A 23857-nucleotide genomic window follows, 5' to 3' on the forward strand; every position below is an offset into this window, starting at 1 on the left:
CGAGTGGCCCTGCGTGGTGGGACTTTGGGAGGGAGCGCCACTTCCATCCCCTGACTCACCTCAGTCCATGTGCCCCCTTCTGCCCCCCCCCCACACACACATCGCTTCTGGCCCTGTTTTTCCACCCCTGTGGCTTTGCGCACTGAGTGGCTGCCTTGCTTGCCCCACCATGGTTACAGTTCTGGTCTCAGGTGAAATGTTTTCCATATTTTCCTTTTTGTAAAATGGGTTTTTACAGAATTTAAGACCAATAGAAATATTCCATAAATGTTGTTTAAATTAAAATGGCAACAGATTTTTTTTAAACAAATAAACATTCTCCCAAACACTTGTGCAAGTGCACCAGAACCCATGAGTGCAAAAAACAAAAGCTGACTCTAAAACAGAAACAAAATTTACTAGTTTACTTTCATTGTTTTAGCTGAGACAAATATAATATAAAAGGGAATGGGCTGTTAACAGGATAGTAGGAGATACTGGCTGGGCAGCTGTCGTGTTGCCCCCACTACAGAAGCACTGCTTAAATAAAGCTGGTGGAAAAAACAATGGGTAGCTTCTTAAGAACTGGCCTACCTGACATGTTATGATAATTACTTAATTCACTTTGTTTTTAGCTTCTTTCATAGAATCATAGGGTTGGAAGAGACCTCAGGAGGTCATCTAGTCCAATCCCCTGCTCAAAGCAGGACCAACACCAACTAAATTATCCCAGCCAGGGCTTTGTCAAGCCGGGCCTTAGAAACTTCAAAGGATTGAGGTTTCACCACATCCCTAGGTAACCCTTTCTAGTGCTTCACCACCCTCCTAATGAAACAGTGTTTGCTAATATCCAACCTAGACCTCCCCCACTGCAACTGGAGACCATTGCTTCTTGTTCTGTCATCTGCCACGACTGAGAACAGCCTAGCTCCATCCTCTTTGGAACCCCCCTTCAGGTAGTGATTAAAGCAAGAGTTTTCCTACATCTGCATTGTACATTTGTCTGTGCAGGGGGCGAGTGTGTGTGTGTGTACATGTGCATGCACAAAAAGCAAAGTTTCAGTATTGTTAGGGCAACCCTTCTGCCATTGCATCAAGCATGGAACTGTATTGACATTAATGGTACTAGTACTGCTCCTTTTCTAACTTAGGTTCAGTCTCTCTTGTGACTTGTCATTATCAATCACAAAAAGTGATTCTGCCAAAACACCCCTTTCCAAAATAACCCCAAAACATACTTCAGCATTCAAAGATGACAGAAGCAAGATGGGTCTCCGGCACTGAACAGATAAATGCAATCTTTTAAAAGTCCATGTCTTGTTTTTCTAACGTTTAGAAGATTTAAAGATGACTTGCAAAGATAAATTACAAAATTTCAGCAACTGAATGCCCCCAATAGTTGTAATGTTCTGAATGCCTTTCAGCCCAGCATTAAACCTACTGGGTTTTTTTCACCTCTAGGTCCTCAAAAGAACTTTTCTGATGTAGCTAATCTGCTTCTGATTTGAGTGATGTCCCAGTAGGCACCATGCTGGTGATGGCATGGCCACCATGGAACTCTGTTGGAGCATGGCACTGGCTAGGGACTCAGGTAAGTCACATTTGTTACCAAGGTTTAAGAATATTTTATGTTCCAAAGGGTGTAAAATAATTCAACAATTCCAACCCTATACTTTTATGATGCTCAAAACTGTTATGATATTTAAAACTTTAAATTAACCCTAATTTTTTAGATGACAGAATTGGTTCTCTTGTGTTTTTTCACTCCCTATTACCCATTCTTACCAGAATGATTCAAAGAATGCTGAAGGTTCGTAGTTTATTAAATTGTTATTAATGTTCTTTATTTAGCACAGCAACGTCTAGTATCAGTTTTATTTCTTTCTCATTTGCTGGTTTGTTATTTAATAAACCTCAAGATAGTTACATCTAGGCCAAAGGGATTTGATGGAGGGAAAACAGCAGCTGAAGTTACTGCTGCCATTTTGCTTGTGTCCTGTATGGACATTACAGTGCTGTATAGTTATTTCAGAACGACGCAGTATGAGTTTGAACTTTCAGAAGTGACACAGTTTCTATTGTGCATGTGCAAAAGTGGTGATTTTACATGGATTATAACTTGGTAAAATCTGGATGGATTTTCATGGGGACAGTGAATGGCTGACCTCAGAACTATTCCTTTCTCAAACTTCAAGTTCCTATTTCAAACCACTGAGATGCTAGAGCTGTTCAAAAGATGGTGGGAATTTTATTTTTTAATGTAGCCAAAACTTTCTATTTTTCATTTACCTCTTTCTTGAAAATGGCTACACTGTTTTTGATTAATCCTCCCTCTTCTCCCAAAAAAAAATCAACTTAAGGCAGTCTGCAACCATGGAAGACTTCATCCCGAAAGATTAACATTTGTCAAAGTTATAAACAATTGAAAACAGGGGGATCATGGAAATGGTTAGGCTACCTTAATAACAGACATCATGATTACTTTGTGTGCAAAATCTCTCAGCAATGGTCTGAAGCCATACAGTTTCCAAGCAAACTATGGAAAGTTGAACATTGTCAATATTTGGGGGAGAGACTTTCAAGGAAAATCAGAGTGATGCAAATAGTGGGATGTTTGTGATTTAGCAGTTGATTTTTTTTCTCTCTGACTGTTCTGATACAGAGACCAAGTATATTATTAAACTGCACAGTACTATGAAAAGTACTTTTTCTATTGCAACATAAAACAACCTGCTTGACTCGCTTTTGGGTTTTCAACATCTCATGTTACTTTGTTGCAGAAGTAGAACTATTAGTCTTAATGTCCTGGCCAAATTCCTGTTTAGCTACAGTAATGAGCCAGTTAAGCCAGTTTTGCAGCAGCCAGAGAAAGGACCAAAGATTTGGCTGTTTCCTTCAATTCATATCCCTAAATTGCTGTGTGACAATACTGTGTGTCACTACCAGTTGAATTTTTTCCCAGAGACAGCTACCTTTCGATGGTGAGATGATTTCAATATCTCCTACCTCCCTCTAAGAGGTATTGTGGAATATAATTAATGGTTGTGATATACTTGCACAGACTTTTTGAGTAAAGGAACTAAATAAATGTAAAATAATATATTTAATAGACTTTATCTTTGAACCTGCAAGTCTGATCATTTTGTTTCTCACAAAAAGAGACTTTCTTCCATTATCCTTTCTCACATTATTAAAGATAATGTCCCCTTCTGTCTCCTACCCTTGCTTCAACTCCGAATTAGTATACTATCATAATTATGCTTGTTCTAGAATTTTCTGACATACTGTAGATGATTTTAAACCTTCCAAGAGAGAACTTTCTGGTGTTACTGAATAGTTACAATTCTAAAGCTGTCTGAAATATATTGTGAACTCCAATTGCATCATTACATTAATGCAATCAAGGGGGAGATGACCAAAATATATATATGGAAATTAATATGACTGAGTCATATTAATCCTCAACAGTACTTTCCACCTAATTTACAGTTGTCTTGCTAATTAGATTGTCAACTTAATTTGATTGGTATGGACTAGCATTTTGTATAATTCCTTACTCATTTCTTGGTTTACAGTAAGTAGTTCAGATTGACCTATACCAGGAAAATAAAAGAGTAATATTTTTGGATTCTATTACGCCGTTAACTAAAACTCAACTGTACCCCACCCCTGTTCCCTAACCATCACTCCTTTGTCCCTTCCGGTACAAAGACTACATGATCATAATGATGGTTAAGGAGGAAATGGTTGGAGTAAATTCAGAGCCTATTTTGGCCCTGTGACCATTAAAAGGGTTTGATAGTTTGACAAGTGAGGATTGCAGAAGACCGCTAATTGGTATATTGCTGAAATATGTTTGATATAGAGCCTGATAGGTCTTCTTTATCTAGCAAAAAGGGGAGAGCTGCTGGGTTGCGGTGGGCTCGGCTCTATGGAGAGGAGATTGGAATTGTTGCTGCCTTGGAACTGGGATTGCTGTTAAATGATCTCTGGGTTCTCAGGGAAGTTTATGATCTCAGGTGTTTTCTTAACACTTTTTTATGGGAGAGAAAGGTTAGTGAATTGTTTCACATGTTGCCTGCCTTAGATGACACCCAACTGTAGGAGCCCTACAAGCTTGAAAAAACTTGTTATACATTTATCCAGAAGGGAGAATATAGTCCTAGAGATTAGCAAACAAGATTCAAATGGCAAATGTCCTACTTTTAAAAATAAATGGGTCTGGCTGATCCAGTAAATGAGTGATAGTGTTCTGCCCTTGGCTTTGTAAGTTAGTGTATTCTTAAAATGATGTAAGAGAGAGAGAATTAATTATAAGAAAGTTCCTTGTTTCAAACAGTTCATTTAAAAAGTGAATTGCAGCATTGGATTTGCAGAAATCTTGTAACAATGAGGACATGTTAATCCTTTATATAATTCTGTTCTGTGTGCCATTTGAGCAATCTATTATTCTTCTACTATTTACATAGAATATACTTAATCACTTGCTAGAAATTATTGATTATTCACAAAATATATACCCACCTTTGCTGCAGCCTGGAATTTGTTTAAATGAAATGATATCTTGTGCCCTTTAGAGATTTGCACCCGTCTGAGAAATCTGGACATACAATTTTGCACACATTCATTCTATAATTGCATATCCCCACAGTGGTTCTCACTATTTCAGATGTTTTCCCTCTGTGTGCTTGTTTGGTGTGGTTTCTTTAAACAGTCTGGACCCTCTCACTGCTTAGAAGGTGCTTATCTATGTAATTAAGAACATAGTTGCTACGTATTAGACCTAGCATTAAATGGAGAATGAGATAAAGGGCTGTGTCAGGCTGCTGACAAATAATCAGCCTGTCTGGTTGTGGGTTATTGATTCTCTTTTCTTTCTTATTTAAAATGTTAAGTCCATTTAAAAATAGATATACAGTTCTAACATAGCTGCTATTGGCATTAATCCCTAGCTAATCCCACAAATCAGACAAAAATATTTGAAGTAAATTGTCCCTTTTATGATGAAGGATGGAATTTTCAAAAGCAATTAAGTGACTTAGGAGTGCAAGTCCCATTAAAATCACCCAAAACCTTTAAAAACAGGCTAACAAATATTGTCATATTCTACATTAGTCTTATGTTATTTGTAGTGTGATAGGGTTTATGTGCTGCAGAGATGAGGATTCAGTTTTACTAACACACAACAGAAACACGCTCCCTGCCCCCCAAAACTTATTACTTTCACATTTTAATTCCACTCTCGGAATATAATTTATAAATGGTATCAACTTTTTTTTAAACAATGTTTTGAAAATATGCTACATTTAATTATGGCGGCCCTGGTTGTGACACTACACTTCAGGCTGAGTTCCGTTTCACACTTAAAGTTGCGATTCACATCTTTGTTACATATGGAAAATATTCTGTAACCTCTCCAAACTTACAGTACTTTCTCTTTGAGCTAAAGAATGAATGAATTTTCAAGATTTTATAAGTAAATAAGGTGAAAGCCCATGCTGTTGTACAGGTGTAATTCATACAGTGTAAAAAAAACCAAAAATGTCTGAGTACTTAAAAATTGGACAGTAGCAGACCGCAAATCTTGGTGATGAATAAACATGGTGATATTTTAAATAAAAATAGCTCTGAACATGCGTGTAGCTGTTTCCATTGCTTCACCCTGACTCAACAGAGTGACATACGGAGTGACAATTCTGGAATGTTGTTATATAAATCTGACAGTTAGTTAGAGTTAAACTTAATTAAACACTGGGTTCTTAAAGAAATTTATCATCTGCATCAGGGTTTTCTTGGTCTCAAATGATAGCAATAATAGAATAAAACAGAATCTTCAAACATTCCTGATAGTTAAAATTGATTAAAGTTTCATGTGTAGGTTATATTTAAAGAGATTAAGGTATAATTAAAGTTTACATTATTAACTATTTTTGTATCTACTTATTATAAGCTACAGGCAGGGTCAGTTCAACAGCTCAGGTAACACATAAGAGGGGCTACTGTGATATCAGAAGTAACTAAACCCCGTTCTTTCTCTACAGCTAGTTTTCATGCAACAATTCTAGTGGTTGTAATGGCTCAAAGATATGAGGGAGACCGTACAGTTTACTTGGCCCAGCTGTCACTGCTCTTTAACAGTTCTGTAGCTGCATACTAACTTGAGCATCTGTGCTTGAAAGACGACTCCTCATGACTCTTCTGCCTCAGCTTTGCTATGCACCAAGACAGCACTGCTGGGGAAACTGACCAGAAGCATTGGGGGTTGGGGGAGCCCTTAAAGTGGGAGCTTGAGATTTGGCTAATCATTGTCCTTCCTTTCACACAGTTTCAGTCTCTGTAATATCACCCTCTAAACCAAAAAATCAATTGCAAATTAAAGGCCAGATTAACCACTACACTACAGTTGCCTTGCACTGCTTTGAAGATGCAAAGCAGCTGTATATCCAGCTTAACTGGCCAGTAAGCTCTGACTGTTTTACTCTGGTGCATTTTGTCCTTAAAAGTTAAAAATATTAAATAATATATTTAAGGTTGATACTACATATTTCAAACCATTAGAAATATAGCATTGTGGTTTCTCTTTGGGTTTCTTGTTTAGTATTACAGTGTAAAATTTTAATAAGCTGCAGCAAACCAAGGAACTCCCCAGACCAAAAACTGAGTTAAAATGGAATTAAGGTTGAAAGCAAGTATCAATAATTTTAAAGGTAAAACTCATTACAAGAATGTTGTAATTAACTCAAGAGTAGGCATTATAAATGCAGAGTTAAGATTACACATAACAGAAATCCAAATATGTCAGGAAATGCACGTTAAAGTATTCACATAATCTTGATTCTGCCCTACAGTGATACCATGATGGGAAACAAATGGAAACAGCTAATGTGTTTTTAAAAGTCAGGTTTCAGAGTAACAGCCGTGTTAGTCTGTCGTCGCAAAAAGAAAAGGAGTACTTGTGGCACCTTAGAGACTAACCAATTTATTTGAGCATGAGCTTTCGTGAGCTACAGCTCACTTCATCGGATGCATACCGTGGAAACTGAAAAAGACATTATATACACACAGAGACCATGAAACAATACCTCCTCCCACCCCACTGTCCTTCTGGTAATAGCTTATCTAAAGTGATCATCAAGTTGGGCCATTTCCAGCACAAATCCAGGTTTTCTCACCCTCCGCCCCCCCCCCCCCACACAAACTTACTCTCCTGCTGGTAATAGCCCATCCAAAGTGACCACTCTCTTCACAGTGTGTGTGATAATCAAGGTGGGCCATTTTCTGTGGTCACTTTGGATGGGGTATTACCAGCAGGAGAGTGAGTTTGTGTATGGGCGGGCAGAGGGTGAGAAAACCTGGATTTGTGCTGGAAATGGCCCAACTTGATGATCACTTTAGATAAGCTATTACCAGCAGGACAGTGGGGTGGGAGGAGGTATTGTTTCATGGTCTCTGTGTGTATATAATGTCTTCTGCAGTTTCCACGGTATGCATCCGATGAAGTGAGCTGTAGCTCACGAAAGCTCATGCTCAAATAAATTGGTTAGTCTCTAAGGTGCCACAAGTACTCCTTTTCTTTTTAAAAGTCAGTTCAACCTAATCTGGGACCCCAGACACAAAATGCCGCAATCATAATCATATGGCTATTGCACGGTATCAATATAGGGCAGAGTTAAATTGTGTATCTCTTGGTTTTAGGTTAACTGCAATCTCTCTCTAATGTTTTTACTCTTAAATTACTAATACATACTCTGAGTCTTAATTCTATTTTAATGTAGTTTGTTTTTTTTTTTGTATAGGACTAAATTACTCTCACCAGGGATGCAATCTGAGTAAGGCTATCCAACCATTCCACCTTATTTAGAGAACACTTCTCTTCCAGTATTAGGTTATAATTTTTGTCACCATTAATCATATATACATCCAGGTTACATTCTAAAAGCCTCAGTTTAGAATTCAAAATTATCTTGACAAACTGGAGAAATGGGATGAAATTCACTGAGGACAAATGTGAGTCCTACACTGAGGAAGGAATAATCAATTGCACACATACAATACAGACTTTGGATGTTGGGAGCAGATCCTGGCCTGAGAATTTGGTCAGCAATGTTTCTGGGAACATATGGTAAGGGACTTCAAATTGAACCAAGTCTAGTTTAAGTTTTAATACTAAGATGTATTTTATCTTTATTTCTCCTGTAACCATTTCTGACTTTAATGCCTTATACTTGTACTCCCTTAAAACCTATCTCCTTGTAGTTAAATAAACTTCTTTTATTCTTTAATCAAAACTAATCCCCTGTTGTGAACTGTGTGGGTAACTCCATGTAGGGTGACAAACTGTTGTATATTGATCCCTCTACAGGGGCAACAGACCTATTATAGCTGGACTGTCTAGGAGAGGACTGGACAGTGCAGAGCACACATTTTGGGAAAAAAACCAGGACTGGGAGTGTGTTGGGGTCATCCTGCAAGTGGAAACCCAGGCCGGTGGAAGCCAGAGAGTGACTGATGTATGGCTGACAGGCTACAGCTATACACAAACACTCAAGGCAGTAACAGCATGCTGTTTGTGAGGGACCCACATGGGAGTTACAGCAGCAGAACATTGTGAGGCACCCAAATGTGCAGGGCAGGGGTGACACAGCCCCTCACTGGTCTGGGTTGTACCCCATAATGTCATAGGTATCTAGGCCCTGTAACAAAGATTTGTACAAGAAAAATAGTTTACCGGAGGGATAGCATAGCAATACAGCTCTTATTCACTTTTCACAGGCTTATACAGAAAAAGACTGGGAGCAGTTAAGGCTTCAGATAACTAGTGCAGAACCAAATTGATTTTTCTCAGCACATCTGCAGGGGAGAATCTCAGAGTGAGAAATTGCTTAGGGTCCAGACATTCTGTAGTATAGCTGCTCGGTCACCACCCCCAACACAGCTCACAATTCCCTTTCGATCCTTCAGCACTTCTGGTGGCACCATCCGGGTCAGTAACTTCATAGCATACCTCACTGCCCTTTGCCTTTTTGAGAAAGGCCATTCTCTGCCACCTGGTCATGTGCCTTAACATCCTGGAGAGTCAGGGCAGTCTAAAGGGAATGGATAGAGGTTTAGTATCCAGCTTGCCCGCAGAGACCTCCCACCCCATGCTAAGCTCTCCAGCACCACACAAGCTCCTCCAAGGCACAGCCTAAACTGAAAATCCAAGCTGGGAACATAATTCCCAATCCTCCACTGCCTCCAAAACACAACTAAACAGTATACACTGCATGCCCCGAAATCCCAGTCTAGACTAGGGTTGCCAACTTTGGTTAGATGAATTCCTGGAGATTTCATCACATGATGATTAATCTTTAATTTCTGGAGACTCCAGAACAATCCTGGAGGGTTGGCAATCCTAATCTAGACCTCCACATGCACACACAATTTACCATCTCTGAGGTCTCCCCCAAGACTGGGAAGAATCTCAGGGAGGGCAAATCAGAAATACATGTTAAAAATGCTATCAGAGCCTCTTTGGAATAGAAGCAATAACTGCTTGGTTTTTTCCCCTACTCCTCCGGTCATGGCACCTGTAGTGGCCAGACCGTCAAGGACAGAGCCTTTGTCAAACAGCTGTGTGGTGGACTAATTTGAGGGGGGAAGAAATAGAGAACTCAGGATGAAATGTTCTCAGACCTCATTGCAGACTCCTCAGAAACAATGGAAAACTACAGAGAGCTGGAGGTTGTTTTTGAAGTTGGAGATGAAAAAAGACAGGATGCTACCCAGAGAAAACATGAATTGGCCAGAGACAGCATTGCCATGGCAAAAGACACTAGAGAAAGACAGGGAGATAATGCAGAGGCCACTCCTGGAGGCAGTACAGAATCAGAATGCTCTGCTGAAGCACATATTTGTGGGCACAATGACAATCTAGTGCTCTCAACCAGGACCTAGCCATGTTTTGCAGCTCCTGGACAATACAGGTTACTGGGAACACCAGTATATGTTTCCCACTGTGCTCCCACAGCCATGCTCCCAGAGGCCAAGGCCCCGCTCAGGGCAGCAAGAATAATTGCATTTGGGAGCCCGGCTCTTTTGAGTCATCTAATGCCCCTGATAATTTTGAGCCCTGACACTCAACACCAAAAGACAGATGAGCAAGAAGAGACAGACGGCAAGATGTATAATCACCTGTGACTTGGAGCCCCCCTTTGTTGTGTGCTGCCCTCCACTGCACTGTTTCACTTTAAAGCTGTGTTTCATTTTTGTTTTAATTAAAGGTTTATTACTAGCTGTTATATAAGAAATTGTTGCTTAATAATAACCATTACAATTAATTCATAAAAAAATCTGCAATGTGTGGTACACAGAAAACCTGTGAACTTTACATGTCACAGGTTTTTACAAAGAGACTGCAGTGCTCACAACCTATCCCCCACCTCCACCACCCGGGATAGCAGCTGGATGTTCTGCTTCGCATTTTCAGGCCTCAGACTCAAAATAAGAGCAACAGGCATTCCTGACAGTATTGGCCTGGCTGGTTCCATTTTCTAGTAGACACCTTGCTGACTGCTCAAACTGAGCAAGTCTCTGCATCTCAGCCTCCCACACTTCATTAAAGCTTTCTCCGTGACTCTCACAAATGTTGTGCAACATAGAACATACAGCTATAATCTTAGGTGAGCTCTTCTTCCAACCTAGTCCATAAACAGCCCTACCTGCCTTTCAGGTGACCAAATGCACATTTCACTGCCATTGTGCAACTACTCAGTCGATCTTTAAACTGTTCCTTCCCTCTGTCCAAATGCCCTGTGAACGGCTTCATTAATCAGGGAAGCAGAGGATAAACTGGGTCTCGTAGGATCACTGGCACAATCTCCACACCATTAATGTCCATAGTGATCCTGGGGACAAAGTCTCCTTTATTAATTAAGGTAAATACATATGAGTTCAGAAAGATCCTAGCATTGTGGACCTCCCTGAATTTGTTTGTGAACCTGCCATGGTGGCCAACCAGGCCTTGGAGCACCAGGGGAGGAATACCCCTTCTTGTTTATAAGCTCCAAGCCCTAGTGTGGGGGCAAACAATAGGCACCTGGATCTCATTAATTGCTCCAATACAGTTTGGGAACCCCATGAACACAAAGCCACCAATAACCTCCTGAGCATTACCCAGCTTTACAACCCAGTGCAACATACATGCAAGACAATGGCCCCAAATGTCAGTCTCTCTATGCCCGATTGGCTACAGCCTAGTAATATTCGGGGTTGGCCAGCTTCCAGAGGGCAATGGTGACCTGCTTCTCAATGGGTACAGGCCACTGTCTGTTGGTACTTTGTCACTGCAACTCTGAGGCTTGCACAGCACAGATCTCAAAAAAGATTGCCTTCGCCATCCTGAAATTTGGTCATCCCAGGTCTGCAGGGTGATTCTTTCCCACCAGTTGATCCTGGCTTCTGAGCCCAGCAATGGCGCTACACTATGTGAAGCTGCTTCAGGAAGAGTTCATGTAGTAATAGTTGCCTGGTGTCATCCTCATCTTCCTCTGTCTGCTGCTGAAGAAGCCGCTGCTGCAGCAACTTCATCCACTCGGTGGTGCAGCAGACAAAGTCCAAAACCAGAGTCACTTGGCTCTGAGAGCTCACATAAAGCACAAACAGCCTCCGTGGCTTCACAATTGCCAGCAATGTGGCGCAAAGCATTATTTATTCCTGTGGGAATTCTGTGCCAAAAAATAAAAAATTCTGCAACAAAAAATAAAAAATTCTGTGCACCATATTTTCCAATTCTGCAAAATTCTGCATATTTTATTTGTCAAAATAACACAATATAATCATACCAATTTCAATTATTTGCATCATTTATTTCAAAATACCTGTCAGCAAGTATGACTGTAGCAATACAGACAACAAAAAAAGATTCAGAATTTTTTTTTTGACAAATAGCTTCCTCACTAGGAATATTAATACAGAGCTCTGAGTAATAATTCATTTAAACTACAATAAAGAACCATATTTCACACACTTCCCAGAAGCAGTGTGGAGGCTTGGGGGAGTTGGGGTAACGGAGAAGCTGAGGGAGAGGGAAATAATTGCTGGGAAGGAGCCTGGGTGTGAACTTGGAGGGTTGTTGGGTATGGATGGGAAAAGTATGGAACAGGTTTTTTGGTGGGGGTGGGGGGAAGGACTGTTAGAAAGCTTCCTCCATGCAGACCCTGGCTGACCCCTAGCCTCTCCTATTCAGTCAGGCACACGTGTCCCTCCACTCAGACACCCACTCTCCCCAGCCCCATGTGGCCCTGCACCCACTCCCCCTGTGCCCATGTGTCTCTGTGCCCCCACTCAACCACCCTCTGTCTCTATGTGGCCCTGCACCCCTCCCTATCCCCATGTGTCTCTGTGCCCCCACACAGCCACTCCCCTGTCCCTCTGTGGCCCTGCTCTGTGCCTCCCTCCCCCCCGCCGTGGCCCTGCACCTCCCATTCAGCCCTGCCCCAATCTGTACTCCCCCACTAGCCCTTATGAGCCCCTGTCTGATCCCCCAGCAGCCCTACGCTGTCTGTCTCCCCATAGTCCCTCTCTCCTGACCTGGCCTGACAGGCAATGCAAAGAATGCTCTTTGGCTCTTTTCTCTTCCCTAGCTGGCTGAGGGCAGCTGCTGTGTTCTATCACTACAGTGCCCTCTGGTTCTGCAGCAACTTTTCAGCAGAAGCTTTTTTCTGTGAAAAATTTAAAAAATATGCACGGCTCATGAATTATGCACATGCGCAGTGGCGCAGAATTTCCCAAGGAGTAATTATTGGGTACAGCTGGCTGACAGCAATTTGAAAATGACCTGTCCTGAAAGAGAGGAATCATGGGACAGAAAGAGTGGAATCATAGGAGTTTTGGAATTTGATCCCAAGTCCTAGAATTCCACTGGCTTCCACCTGCCTTCTGCTAGGCATCCCACAATATGCAGTGAGAAAAATCCCAGAATGCACATACTTCAGCAGCAAAACAAAAGATCATTGGATATGCTCCCAGAACACCAAGTACAGTTGATTTTTAAAAGAAAAAAATCCACTCTATATCTGTATTTTAAAAATGAGTTTAAAAAACCTCAAATATTTCATTTCAGTTAAGTTTATTGGCTACATTTGACTTAGCTGTAGTTAACCAGGGACATAAACAAAGTAATCAAGTGAAATGGATGCCCAGAAATCAGTCCACCTTAAGAAAAGCTAATCTATACAATGTGGTGGTGTATTTGTAAAACTTTAACAATAGCACAGAAATGACTCCTCCCTGTCACAGCCGAGAGTCTGTGATTAAGGAAAAGATCATTTGACTATGACATGACCTTTGAAATACAAACCTGGAGGTTATAGCGAACAAGCATAGCTTTGGAAAAACTGCTTAAGCCTGAGAGATTGATTAACATCTGCGATCCTATTGACACTAAGCCTTGTGTCTGTCTTTTTTGACTTCTGCTTAACTCTTGCAGACCCAAGGATGACATAGAAATGCAGGTAGGAGAATTAGAAAAATATAACCTTCTGCTGCAGCACATTAGTTTGTTTTGTCTTTTCAAATCTGCATACCTATTAATCTATAACTGACTGTGCCACTACAGATTTGACATGCAGTATACTGCTATGAACTTAGAGCAGGGGTCGGCAACCTTTTAGAAGTGGTGGGCTGAGTCTTCATTTATTCACTTTAATTTAAGGTTTCGCGTGCCAATAATACATTGTAATGTTTTTTAGAAGGCCTCTCTCTATAAGTCTATACATTATATGACTAAACTATTGTCGTGTGTAAACAAGGTTTTCAAAATGTTTAAAAAGCTTCATATAAAATTAAATTAAAATGCTGATCTTATGCCGCAAGCCCGCTCAGCCCATTGCCGGCCTGGGGTTCAATTCACATAGGCTGGCAGCGGGGCCTGTGGCCAGGACCCAAGCTGGCAAGGGACAGGCAGGCAGCCAGAACCGCAGACTGGCAGTGGGCTGAGCGGGGCCAGTGGCCAGGACTCCAGACTGGCAGCGGGCTGAGCGGGCTGAGCCAGGGTCCTGGTTGCCGGCCTCACTCAGCCCGCTGCCGGTCTGAAGCCCCGGCCTTGTCCACATAGAGTAGGTACCTAACTTCTCCCTGGTTCTAGCCATTCTCTTCCCCTCTCTGCACTGAGATGAGGGCGGGAGTGCACTGAGTACAGGGCTGGGGGTGAAGGAGCGGGCTGGGGGTTGGGGTGCAGGGTCTGGCCAGGAGCTAGAATGAGGGAGGGGGCTCAGGGTTGGGGCAGGAGATTTGGGAGTGGAGCGCTTACCTGGGCAGCTCCCATTTGGTGCGACGAGTGCAGGTGGGAATATGGGGTGTGTGTGCAGGAGCTCCCGTTTGGTGCTCAGGGTGGGAGTGGGGATGTGGGGGGTGCAAGAATCAGGGCATGGGGTGTGGGGGGGCTGGGGATGTGTGTGGGGTGCAGGAGTCAGGGCAGGGGGCTGCAGGTGTGTGAGGAGGGTGCAGGAGTCAGGGCTGGGGTTGGGGGGGTTCAGGGGTCAGGGCTGGGGGTGTGGGCTGGGGTCGTGGGGGTGCTCCCAGCCCCCTGCCCTGAGTGGCTCACGGCAGGGGGCCTGAGGGGATATGCCCTGATTTCACCCCCTTCCCCAAGGTCCCCGGAGCAGAGAGCGCGCTGTGGCTCCGATTTTACCTCTCCCTAGCTTTTACCTCTCCCTCTCTGTAGCAAGAGCCATCAGCTGATTGGCCCCAGGGAGGGAGAGAAGGAGGGGCAGGAACCCAGCACTCTGGGGGAAGAGGCCGGGGGAGGAGGAAGCTTGCCTGCCTTGCAAAGAGAGAGAAGTGGGCCGGGAGTGGAAAAGAGCGGGCCAGGCCGGGCGGGATTTTTAGTGGCATGCTGCTGGGTACGGCAGACAGCAGCGTGCCATTAAAAATTGGCTTGCGTGCCATGTTTGGCATGCGTGCAATAGGTTGCCAACCCCTGGATTAGATGATCACAGTGGTCCCTTCCAGCCTTGGAATCTATGAATCCTATAGGTACAAGGTCCACCAGTGAAATTTCAGGGCTCATTTACCTCTGAGATCTGGCTGTTTTGTCTTTTATCTGCACTGGACATCAGCCACAAGTTAAAACAAGCTGAACGGTCTTACCTTTTCTTATATTAAACTTGCCTGCCCTGCAAGGAGAGAGTGGTGGTGGGGGGCGGAAAAGAGTGGGCTGGGCAGGATTTTTAGTGGCACACTGCTGTCTGCCCAGGTCCGGCAGATAGCAGCGTGCCATTAAAAATTGGCTCGCGTGCTGTGTTTGGCACACATGCCATAGGTTGCCGACCCCTGACTTAGAACATACTTTTTGAAAATATCTGGTTATCTGTATAGATTCCAGAGACCTAGGGTAGGGTTTTATTTAAGATGAATTAAACAGACGCATTAAACTATTGTACTTTGTTTTATGATTGCTTTTCCTGCCTCAGTGTCCACTGAACCATGTGGTTAATTTGTTTTCGTGTACTGGGTTGTCTTAATTTTATTCTCCTAGTTCTAAAAATATCGCTGTGAATATTATTTGCAATATAGAGGAAGTAGACTGTTAAAAACACATGCATTTATGACTATTTAACGGGAGATAAATAGCAAAACAGAGAATAAAGAAAACAGGTTCTAAATAGAAAAGGAGTACTTGTGGCACCTTAGAGACTAACCAATTTATTTGAGCATAAGCTTTCGTGAGCTACAGCTCACTTCATCGGATGCATACTGTGGAAAGTACAGAAGAGCTTTTTATACACACAAACCATGAAAAAATGGGTGTTTACCACTACAAAAGGTTTTCTCTCAACATTTTTATGGCTGACTTAGAACAACGTTTCCTCAGCTCTCGTCCCCTAACGCCCCTACTCTACTTGCGCTATATTGATGACATCTTCATCATCTGGACCCATGGAAAAGAAGCCCTTGAGGAATTCCACCACGATTTCAACAATTTCCATCCCACCATCAACCTCAGCCTGGTCCAGTCCACACAAGAGATCCACTTCCTGGACACTACAGTGCTAATAAACGATGGTCAGATAAACACCACCCTATACCGGAAACCTACTGACCGCTATTCCTACCTACATGCCTCCAGCTTTCACCCTGACCACACCACATGGTCCATTGTCTACAGCCAAGCTCTGCGATACAACCACATTGTCTCTGTCTGAGGGGTTGGAGCAAAACACCTACAAGATCTCTATCAAGCATTCTTACAACTACAATACCCACCTGCGGAAGTGAAGAAACAGATTGATAGAGCCAGAAGAGTTCCCAGAAGTCACCTACTACAGGACAGGCCTAACAAAGAAAATAACAGAACGCCACTAGCCGTCACCTTCAGTCCCCAACTAAAATCCCTCCAACGCATTATTAAGGATCTACAACCTATCCTGAAAGATGACCCAACACTCTCACAAATCTTGGGAGACAGGCCAGTCCTTGCCTACAGACAGCCCCCCAACCTGAAGCAAATACTCACCAGCAACCACATACCACACAACAGAACCACTAACCCAGGAACCTATCCTTGCAACAAAGCCCGTTGCCAACTGTGCCCACATATCTATTCAGGGGACACCATCACAGGGCCTAATAACATCAGCCACACTATCAGAGGCTCATTCACCTGCACATCCACCAATGTGATATATGCCATCATGTGCCAGCAATGCCCCTCTGCCATGTACATTGGTCAAACTGGACAGCCTCTACATAAAAGAATAAATGGACACAAATCAGATGTCAAGAATTATAACATTCATAAACCAGTCGGAGAACACTTCAATCTCTCTGGTCATGCGATTACAGACATGAAAGTTGCGATATTACAACAGAAAAACTTCAAAACCAGACTCCAGCGAGAGACTGTTGCATTGGAATTCATTTGCAAATTGGATACAATTAACTTAGGCTTGAATAGAGACTGGGAGTGGCTAAGTCATTATGCAAGGTAACCTATTTCCCCTTGTTTCCCCCCGCCCCGCCCCCAGACATTCTTGTTAAACCCTGGATTTGTGCTGGAAATGGCCCACCTTGATTATCATATACATTGTAAGGAGAGTGATCACTTTAGATAAGGTATTACTAGCAGGAGTGTGGGGTGGGGGGAGAGAAAACCTTTTGTAGTGGTAAACACCCATTTTTTCATGGTTTGTGTGTATAAAAAGATCTTCTGTACTTTCCACAGTATGCATCCGATGAAGTGAGCTGTAGCTCACGAAAGCTTATGCTCAAATAAATTGGTTAGTCTCTAAGGTGACACAAGTACTCCTTTTCTTTTTGCGAATACAGACTAACACGGCTGTTACTCTGAAAAAGGTTCTAAATAATAGATTTTAGTTTCTCAGTTAATTTCTGTAACCTGTATTCATTCTCTGCAGAAGGTAACATATTGAAACATAGAAGCATGTAAAAAAGTAGAAACCTTGTTAGAGCTTTTTCGAACAGAACCTGACAAGTGCATTGAATGTTATCAAACTTAGCCCAGTTTAGAACTACCCTTTCCCTGTCTAGTTTACCATAGCCTTCCTCGATCCTGCAACAGGCTCTGGAATATTGCCGTTTAAGGTATTTCAGGCCATGCAAGATAAGCAGTCGTTATAGCAAGACCCAATGGAGTCTTTTGGATCCCCGTGCTGCTGAATGACAGTGTGGACAGGCAGCCGAGTCTCTTAAAAATCTTCGATTGTGTGTAGAGAGAGTTACTTTTCTGGCCACAGTCACTCTCCCAAGCATAGGGGAGTGGGCTAGGTTGCTGCTGAAGGGAGCAGAGAGGGCCACAAGCCATTGCTCCCCAAAGATAGAAAAGTAAGAGGGTATTTTGGAGTTATTTGTGGGATAAGAATCCTTGGGAAAGGGAGGGGTTTATGGTTTTGAGTAGAAACTATGCACAATTTGATGAGTCTGTGTGATTTTGACTCTAAACTAGGTGAAACTTGACATTTGTGTGTACTCTGTACAGGTTATTATTGTATAATTCCATATTCCATACTTGTCCAATACATATAGCTTTGGACTGAGCGAATACTTTCAGAGGTTTCATTTGGTGTAATGACTTTAGCACAGGTCAGGAAATCTTTTTAAAGAACAGGAGGAGCTGAAAATTGACTAAACCCTTGTACTCCCAATTCCAATAGATTTGTGAAAGTGTATTAGGTAATGTACAGTGTCTCTCATGTGGCTCAGAGGAGGCATACCTGACTAGTATAAAACATGTAGCACCCATAATATGAAACAGGGGAACACCTCTGCCGGCATTTTTACTCTGATTTTATAAATGAATATGGGCTGGTACCTTCATTTCTTCTGATACAATAAAAGCAGAGGTCCATCAGTATTATTTAAATAAGTCTCTATCCTTCATTATTTATCAATTGGCGATAAGAAGCTGGAAAAGAGTCAGGGAGAAGACTCAGTGAAATCTCAGACTGTAAAGCTTTACATTTCTTATGAACATGAAACCAGTTTTAAACTCTTGTTCTATGAGCTTGCTGTTACAAATTGCACTGTTGTTTAGGTTTGATCTTTGACTGATCATAGCATGAATTGTAAGTGGTAAGTGATTATCAATTCTATGGTAAGCTTTGAGAAAGATGACTTGATCTTTTGTGGTAAGCTATCTTGTGGATGTATACTCTGGGCAGTTTCACTAACTTTTCCCTGCCATCCATTTTACTATCCTGTGCAAGACTTTGCTGATTGACTTATCATAAATAGTGACACTTAACCTGTGTACTTGTCTTATAAAAATAATACTTTTACTATTTGTTAGCAATTAGGGTGTTATGTAATTGTACCTGAATGGAACATGGATTTATGTTTATACAATGACAGGTTTCAGAGCTGTAGCTCACGAAAGCTCATGCTCAAATAAATTGGTTAGTCTCTAAGGTGCCACAAGTCCTCCTTTTCCTTTTGTTTATACAATGGGATGACTGGAGTATACTCAGTGTGTAAGCTGTAGCTGCATATCTTCCTTTATCAAATGTGTGTGCTTGTCGCAGAACTCTTCTGCTGGCTGGAGCATCCCTCCTAACACAGGTGGATTTGACAGGGGTTGATTGTGTCCCTTTATGCCACAGGTGTGATGGAAAAGGTAAAGCTGGTCAGGAATTTTCTGACTTTATTTATTTCCCCCACCCCCGATTTGTCTAACCTGAAATGTTTTGTGGAAATGTTTTGTTTTCAACAAACCTTTGCCAAAACAGAGGCAGGATTGTGACAAACCTGCCTTGTTTCCTGCCAGCTCACTTGGTGGCCTGCTGGGGACTCCAGGGTTTCCAGGATCCATGGCTCAGGAGCAGCCCCTCCAGGCACTCGCCGCCAGAGCTGGCAATTGGAAGCCCTGGGAACCCCAGCTCAGGCAAGGGCTCTCAGAACTTCTGGGTTCCCTGCTCGGGCCCAGGGGATTCCAATAATTCCCAGGGACCACCTGGGCTGCCCCCCGTGAGTCTCCAGGAATCAGAGCAGCCAGCTGCTGCATTTCATAAAGAAAGGAAATTGAACTGATATAGTTTGATTTTTCCTAAATGATAAATTGTTGATATTTTCTATCTGCAGGAAAAAATGTATTCCAAATCAGAACAAGGACTTATTTGAAATTTCCTGCTAAATGGAAATTCTGATTTTTGATTAGCTGTTTGAGAGGCCACACCAGAAAACAGACTCAGGGCCACTGATTTCAACTAAGACTTGCCAGGCTGCACAGTGGTAACCTGCTCAGCTCCCAGGCAAAGAGTAATGAGGCCAGTTTAAGAAGCCTGAAAGTTGCAATGCAGAGCATTCAATGGGAAAGGCAAAGAGATACTAGCTTTCAGTGCAGACGACTTTTCTGTATGAGACAACTGACAATATTAAGTCTGGTACAAAGAACTTCCAAGAAAGACTTTCTGTGATAGAACTCTGGATGGAAAGCATTGAGGATAGGGTAGTGACACCTTGTTCTTAAAACTGGAAAAAATCAAACAGGATTTATAAAGATCCAGGAAAATTTTGAATACAGAACAAGAAGAATGGCTGAGACTGGTATGTCTTCCTAGAGGAGATATGCTGTTATCTATAAATAGCTTCCTTAAGGAAATTTTTGCAATAGGAGGATACTGGCTCTGTATTTGTATTATAATCCATGGTGTAGCACTTTACCAACCATTCCAAAAGCAGTGCTAATAAAATTTTTAATATTCAACATTTACCAGTGAAGAGTACTTTGTACCTCTTAAGGTAAAAATAATATTCGTATCTGATGTCTAGAATAGTGGAAGCTGTAGTGCAAACGGGTGCATATGTTTATAACATTGTGTTGTCTAACCTTCCTATTCATCTTTTCCTGGAACTGCACTGGTGCTGGACTAGTGGTAGGAAAAGTGACTAATTCTTAGAATAGACATGCACTCAGAAGAAAGATGCAATTTATTCCAGTAAAATGACTAGGACAAAAGATTGTGCTTCACTCTATGGCAGTGGTTCCCAAACTTGTTCCGCCGCTTGTTCAGGGAAAGCCCCTGGCGGGCCGGGCCAGTTTGTTTACCTGCTGTGTCCGCAGGTTCGGCCAATCGCGGCTCCCACTGGCCGCGGTTCGCTGCTCCAGGCCAATGGGAGCTGTTGGAAGCGGTGGCCAGTACGTCCCTCGGCCTGCGCCACTTTCAGCAGCTCCCATTGGCCTGGAGCAGCGAACCGCGGCCACTGGGAGCGATCGGCCGAACCCGTGGACGCAGCTGGTAAACAAACCGGCCCGGCCTGCCAGGGGCTTTCCCTGCACAAGCGGCGGAACAAGTTTGGGAACCACTGCTCTATGGTATCTGGCAAGCCTCAGAATTATTTATGGAAATCAAGTTAAATTTTTCTGCACCCCCAAACAATTTATAGCTTACCTGTATCTTCTGGCAATCAATATGGATCTCCGTAATTCACTTGTGAGGGCAGCAAACCACCATGTACTGAGCCTAGCAGAGAGGAGCAGAGCTGAATTTGAAAAGATTGCTCATGTTTCTAACATTTTAGATCAAATTAAAGATAGTTTACAAAGAAAATATATCAATGTTTTAGAAAGACTGTTGTAAGAGAATGCGTTTCTAGTTAATAATTGTGATTTTAAAAAATGTAAGAATATGGCTACAAACTCAGGCCCCAGTTCTGTTAATACTTATGCTCATGCTTAACTTTACATACATGAGTAGTCCTACTGAAGTCATGGAACCACTCGTGTGTAAAGTTAAGTGCTTAAGTGTTTGCAGGATCTGGAAGTTAACAGCCTACACTGGCTCACTAACTAAAATGTTGATATTGGGAGGAATATTTGAGGTCCGTCCCAGCTTATTGTTGGAATATTTCTGAGTGGATGGCACCAGCTAATTGACAGGCTACCAAAAAAAAAAAGTTTTCTTGTTTAAGTATGTGTTTGGAGGGTTTTAAATTGTATTTTTATTAGTTTTAAACATGCTTCATGAAAACATACTTCCTTTTCTCTTTCTTTTTGTCCATACACAAACATTTGTTTAGATAAAGGCACTGTTTCTGGTTACTTGGCCAGCCATTCAGTAGTAAAAAGTATAAATTAAACTTGAGTGTTAGAATGGATCACTGTTTATACTTTTAAATAATGCAGACCCATAGGATTTATCAGATAATTCCCTGGAATGTTAATGGTTTTAATATCCTAATTAAGAAAGAGAAGGTGCATAAGCATTTTAGAAAATGACATCATGATGTCATAAGTGCACAAGAAGATGATCTTGCATGAAATGGATCAAGCAAATGAAGAAAAGGTTGAACTAAAGAGGTATTTTCAGCACCTGTAAAAGGAAAAACAAAGAGGGGTCACTCTTAATTAGAAAAACTTTCTATTTTACAAATGGGCTAGAAAATAACTTTGTAAATTTCTGTTACCCTAGAGGAGTAAAAGAACCCCCATGTATTCATAGTATGCTTTTAGCTCTAGCGCAACACATTACTGGGAAGGTTACATACATAGCCCATAAAAGCATATATACGGGGGTCAGGGGAGGTATTGTTGTAGAGGTTCTATAGTGGCTTTATACCAGCCAGGGATTTCCTTGACACCAGAAGATTCCCCAGTGAACTGGAACTGCTGGATTTCTTATTTGTGACTGGGAATTTCAACTGGGTGCAAGACTCTAGTCAGAAAGTTTGACAAACCATACCATTTGAGGAAAGAGGGAAAACTTGCTAATCAATATCCCCAAACAATGTCTGAAATGCAATGAGCCGATATATGGGAAGAATTACTATCTGGAGAAAGCACTACACTTTATATTGAATGTGTGTAGAATAGAATATGCATATTACAGAATAGATATTGGGTCAAATCCTCGGCCCTGTTCATGCCGCTTCATGGTGTTCCAGCAACTCAAAGCAACCAGAAGTCCAGCAGTTCCAGTTCCCTAGGGAATCTTCTGGTGTCAAGGAAATCCCTGGCTGGTTTAAAGCCACTATAGAACCTCTATAACAATACCTCCCCTGACCCCGTATATGTGCTTTTATAGGCTATGTATGTAACCCTTCTGCCAGATGAAGTCAGCAGCAACACGAGCAGGGTTCAATATCTAGGGGTTCCTCTTAATGCTACAGAACAGAACTGGCCCTAGCCCCCCATCCAGTAATCTGGAAAAATTTACTACCACCCTTGAGTACCTCTAGGTGGCAAGATTTCCCCACTTGCAAGCACTGAGTCAGTGTATATCAAACGAGAACTTTTATTAAAAGGGAAAGGGAACCCAGCATTAGTTTGGGAAAACACTACGACCATATTTGAAAACATGATTATCAGCCAACCCTACCCCACAATGCGTTCAGCAGTGTCCTTTGCCTCAGTTTCCCACCTTTTGGTGTGAAAGTCCAAACAAATAAATGTCCCTTTAGCACAACGCTCCCTTTTCCCTCCACTGCACCCCACTCATTCTTGGCTGTCCTGGGTCGGCAAAGACCCAGCGTTCAGGGGTGCATTCATGTGGGTTCACTTCCTACCCCTGGAGGGAGGGGAAGCATTGACCCATGCCTGAGCTGCTGCTGACGTTTCTGCAACTGATGCACAGTTGCCATTATTCACTCTGCCCTTGCTGCCTGCTGCTGCCACCTGCAACCGCCATTCACTCTGGCACTGCTGGCTGCTGCTGCCACCTGCCACTCTCTACAGTGCCACATTCTGAGGTTCCACCACTTAACCTAGCTCTCAGTGGTTTCAGTTCTCTGTAATTTCAGTCGGTAGTGGGAAACATCACTGTTAGTGCAGACTGGGCAGCCTCTTTCACTGCAACACTGTCTCACAACAGGCCTGACGCTCGGCAGCTCGACCTGGTTATCAATAATTTCTGTTCGAATGAGCACTGAACAAAACGATTACTGACAATTGAGACTAATCAGCTCTGTCTTTAAATAGCTGAGAGGGGGAAGGTCAAATGGTGTCTAGGACCCTGAGACAGAGCCCACACCATCAGGTAGGAACACCGTCTCCTCTCCCTGAGAAACCTGACATTTTCTTTAACAACTCTGCATCTGAGACAGGGGATGGTGGGGACTGGCTTCCTGAGCCTACCAGCTTCCACATGCTGCCTGCCATTGCTTCCTAATAAAAAGGATACCTGAGGCATTTGGTGAGGGCTCAGTTAAATCCACTTTACGGGCAGGCAGAGAATGCCTGGGCAAGTGCAGAATGCGTGGGCATATTTTTCTGAGGGATGATGGTACCTTTATACCACTCTGTGAGCAGCCAGTGGCAGTGGAACCCCTACAAGTTCCAAGTCAGATAGAAGTCTTGCTTCTTAGAGGTGCCCGGCGTGATGTTACATTTCCCCAGATTAGTGGATGGGGGCCTGAGCCAGTTCTGTCTTGTATTGTTAAGAGGAAC

The 23857-nt window shown here is 42.5% G+C and overlaps 1 protein-coding gene across 2 annotated transcripts in view; it reads left to right on the forward strand.

Annotated features, from left to right (window-relative positions):
- Positions 1-23857, forward strand: part of IL15 (interleukin 15) — a 99161-nt gene that overhangs the window by 37361 nt on the left and 37943 nt on the right. Inside the window, exon 2 of one of the 2 annotated variants that reach the window (XM_048847035.2) lies at positions 1441-1570. In XM_048847035.2, coding sequence (XP_048702992.1) covers positions 1508-1570 — 63 coding nt within the window. In that variant the 5' untranslated portion in view covers positions 1441-1507. Of the gene's footprint in view, positions 1-1440; positions 1571-13277; positions 13473-23857 lie in introns of those variants that run through there. The other variant, XM_048847036.2, reaches the window with a different exon arrangement.

This window comes from Caretta caretta, chromosome 4 (assembly GCF_965140235.1).
Source record: "Caretta caretta isolate rCarCar2 chromosome 4, rCarCar1.hap1, whole genome shotgun sequence".
Taxonomy (NCBI): domain Eukaryota; kingdom Metazoa; phylum Chordata; order Testudines; family Cheloniidae; genus Caretta; species Caretta caretta.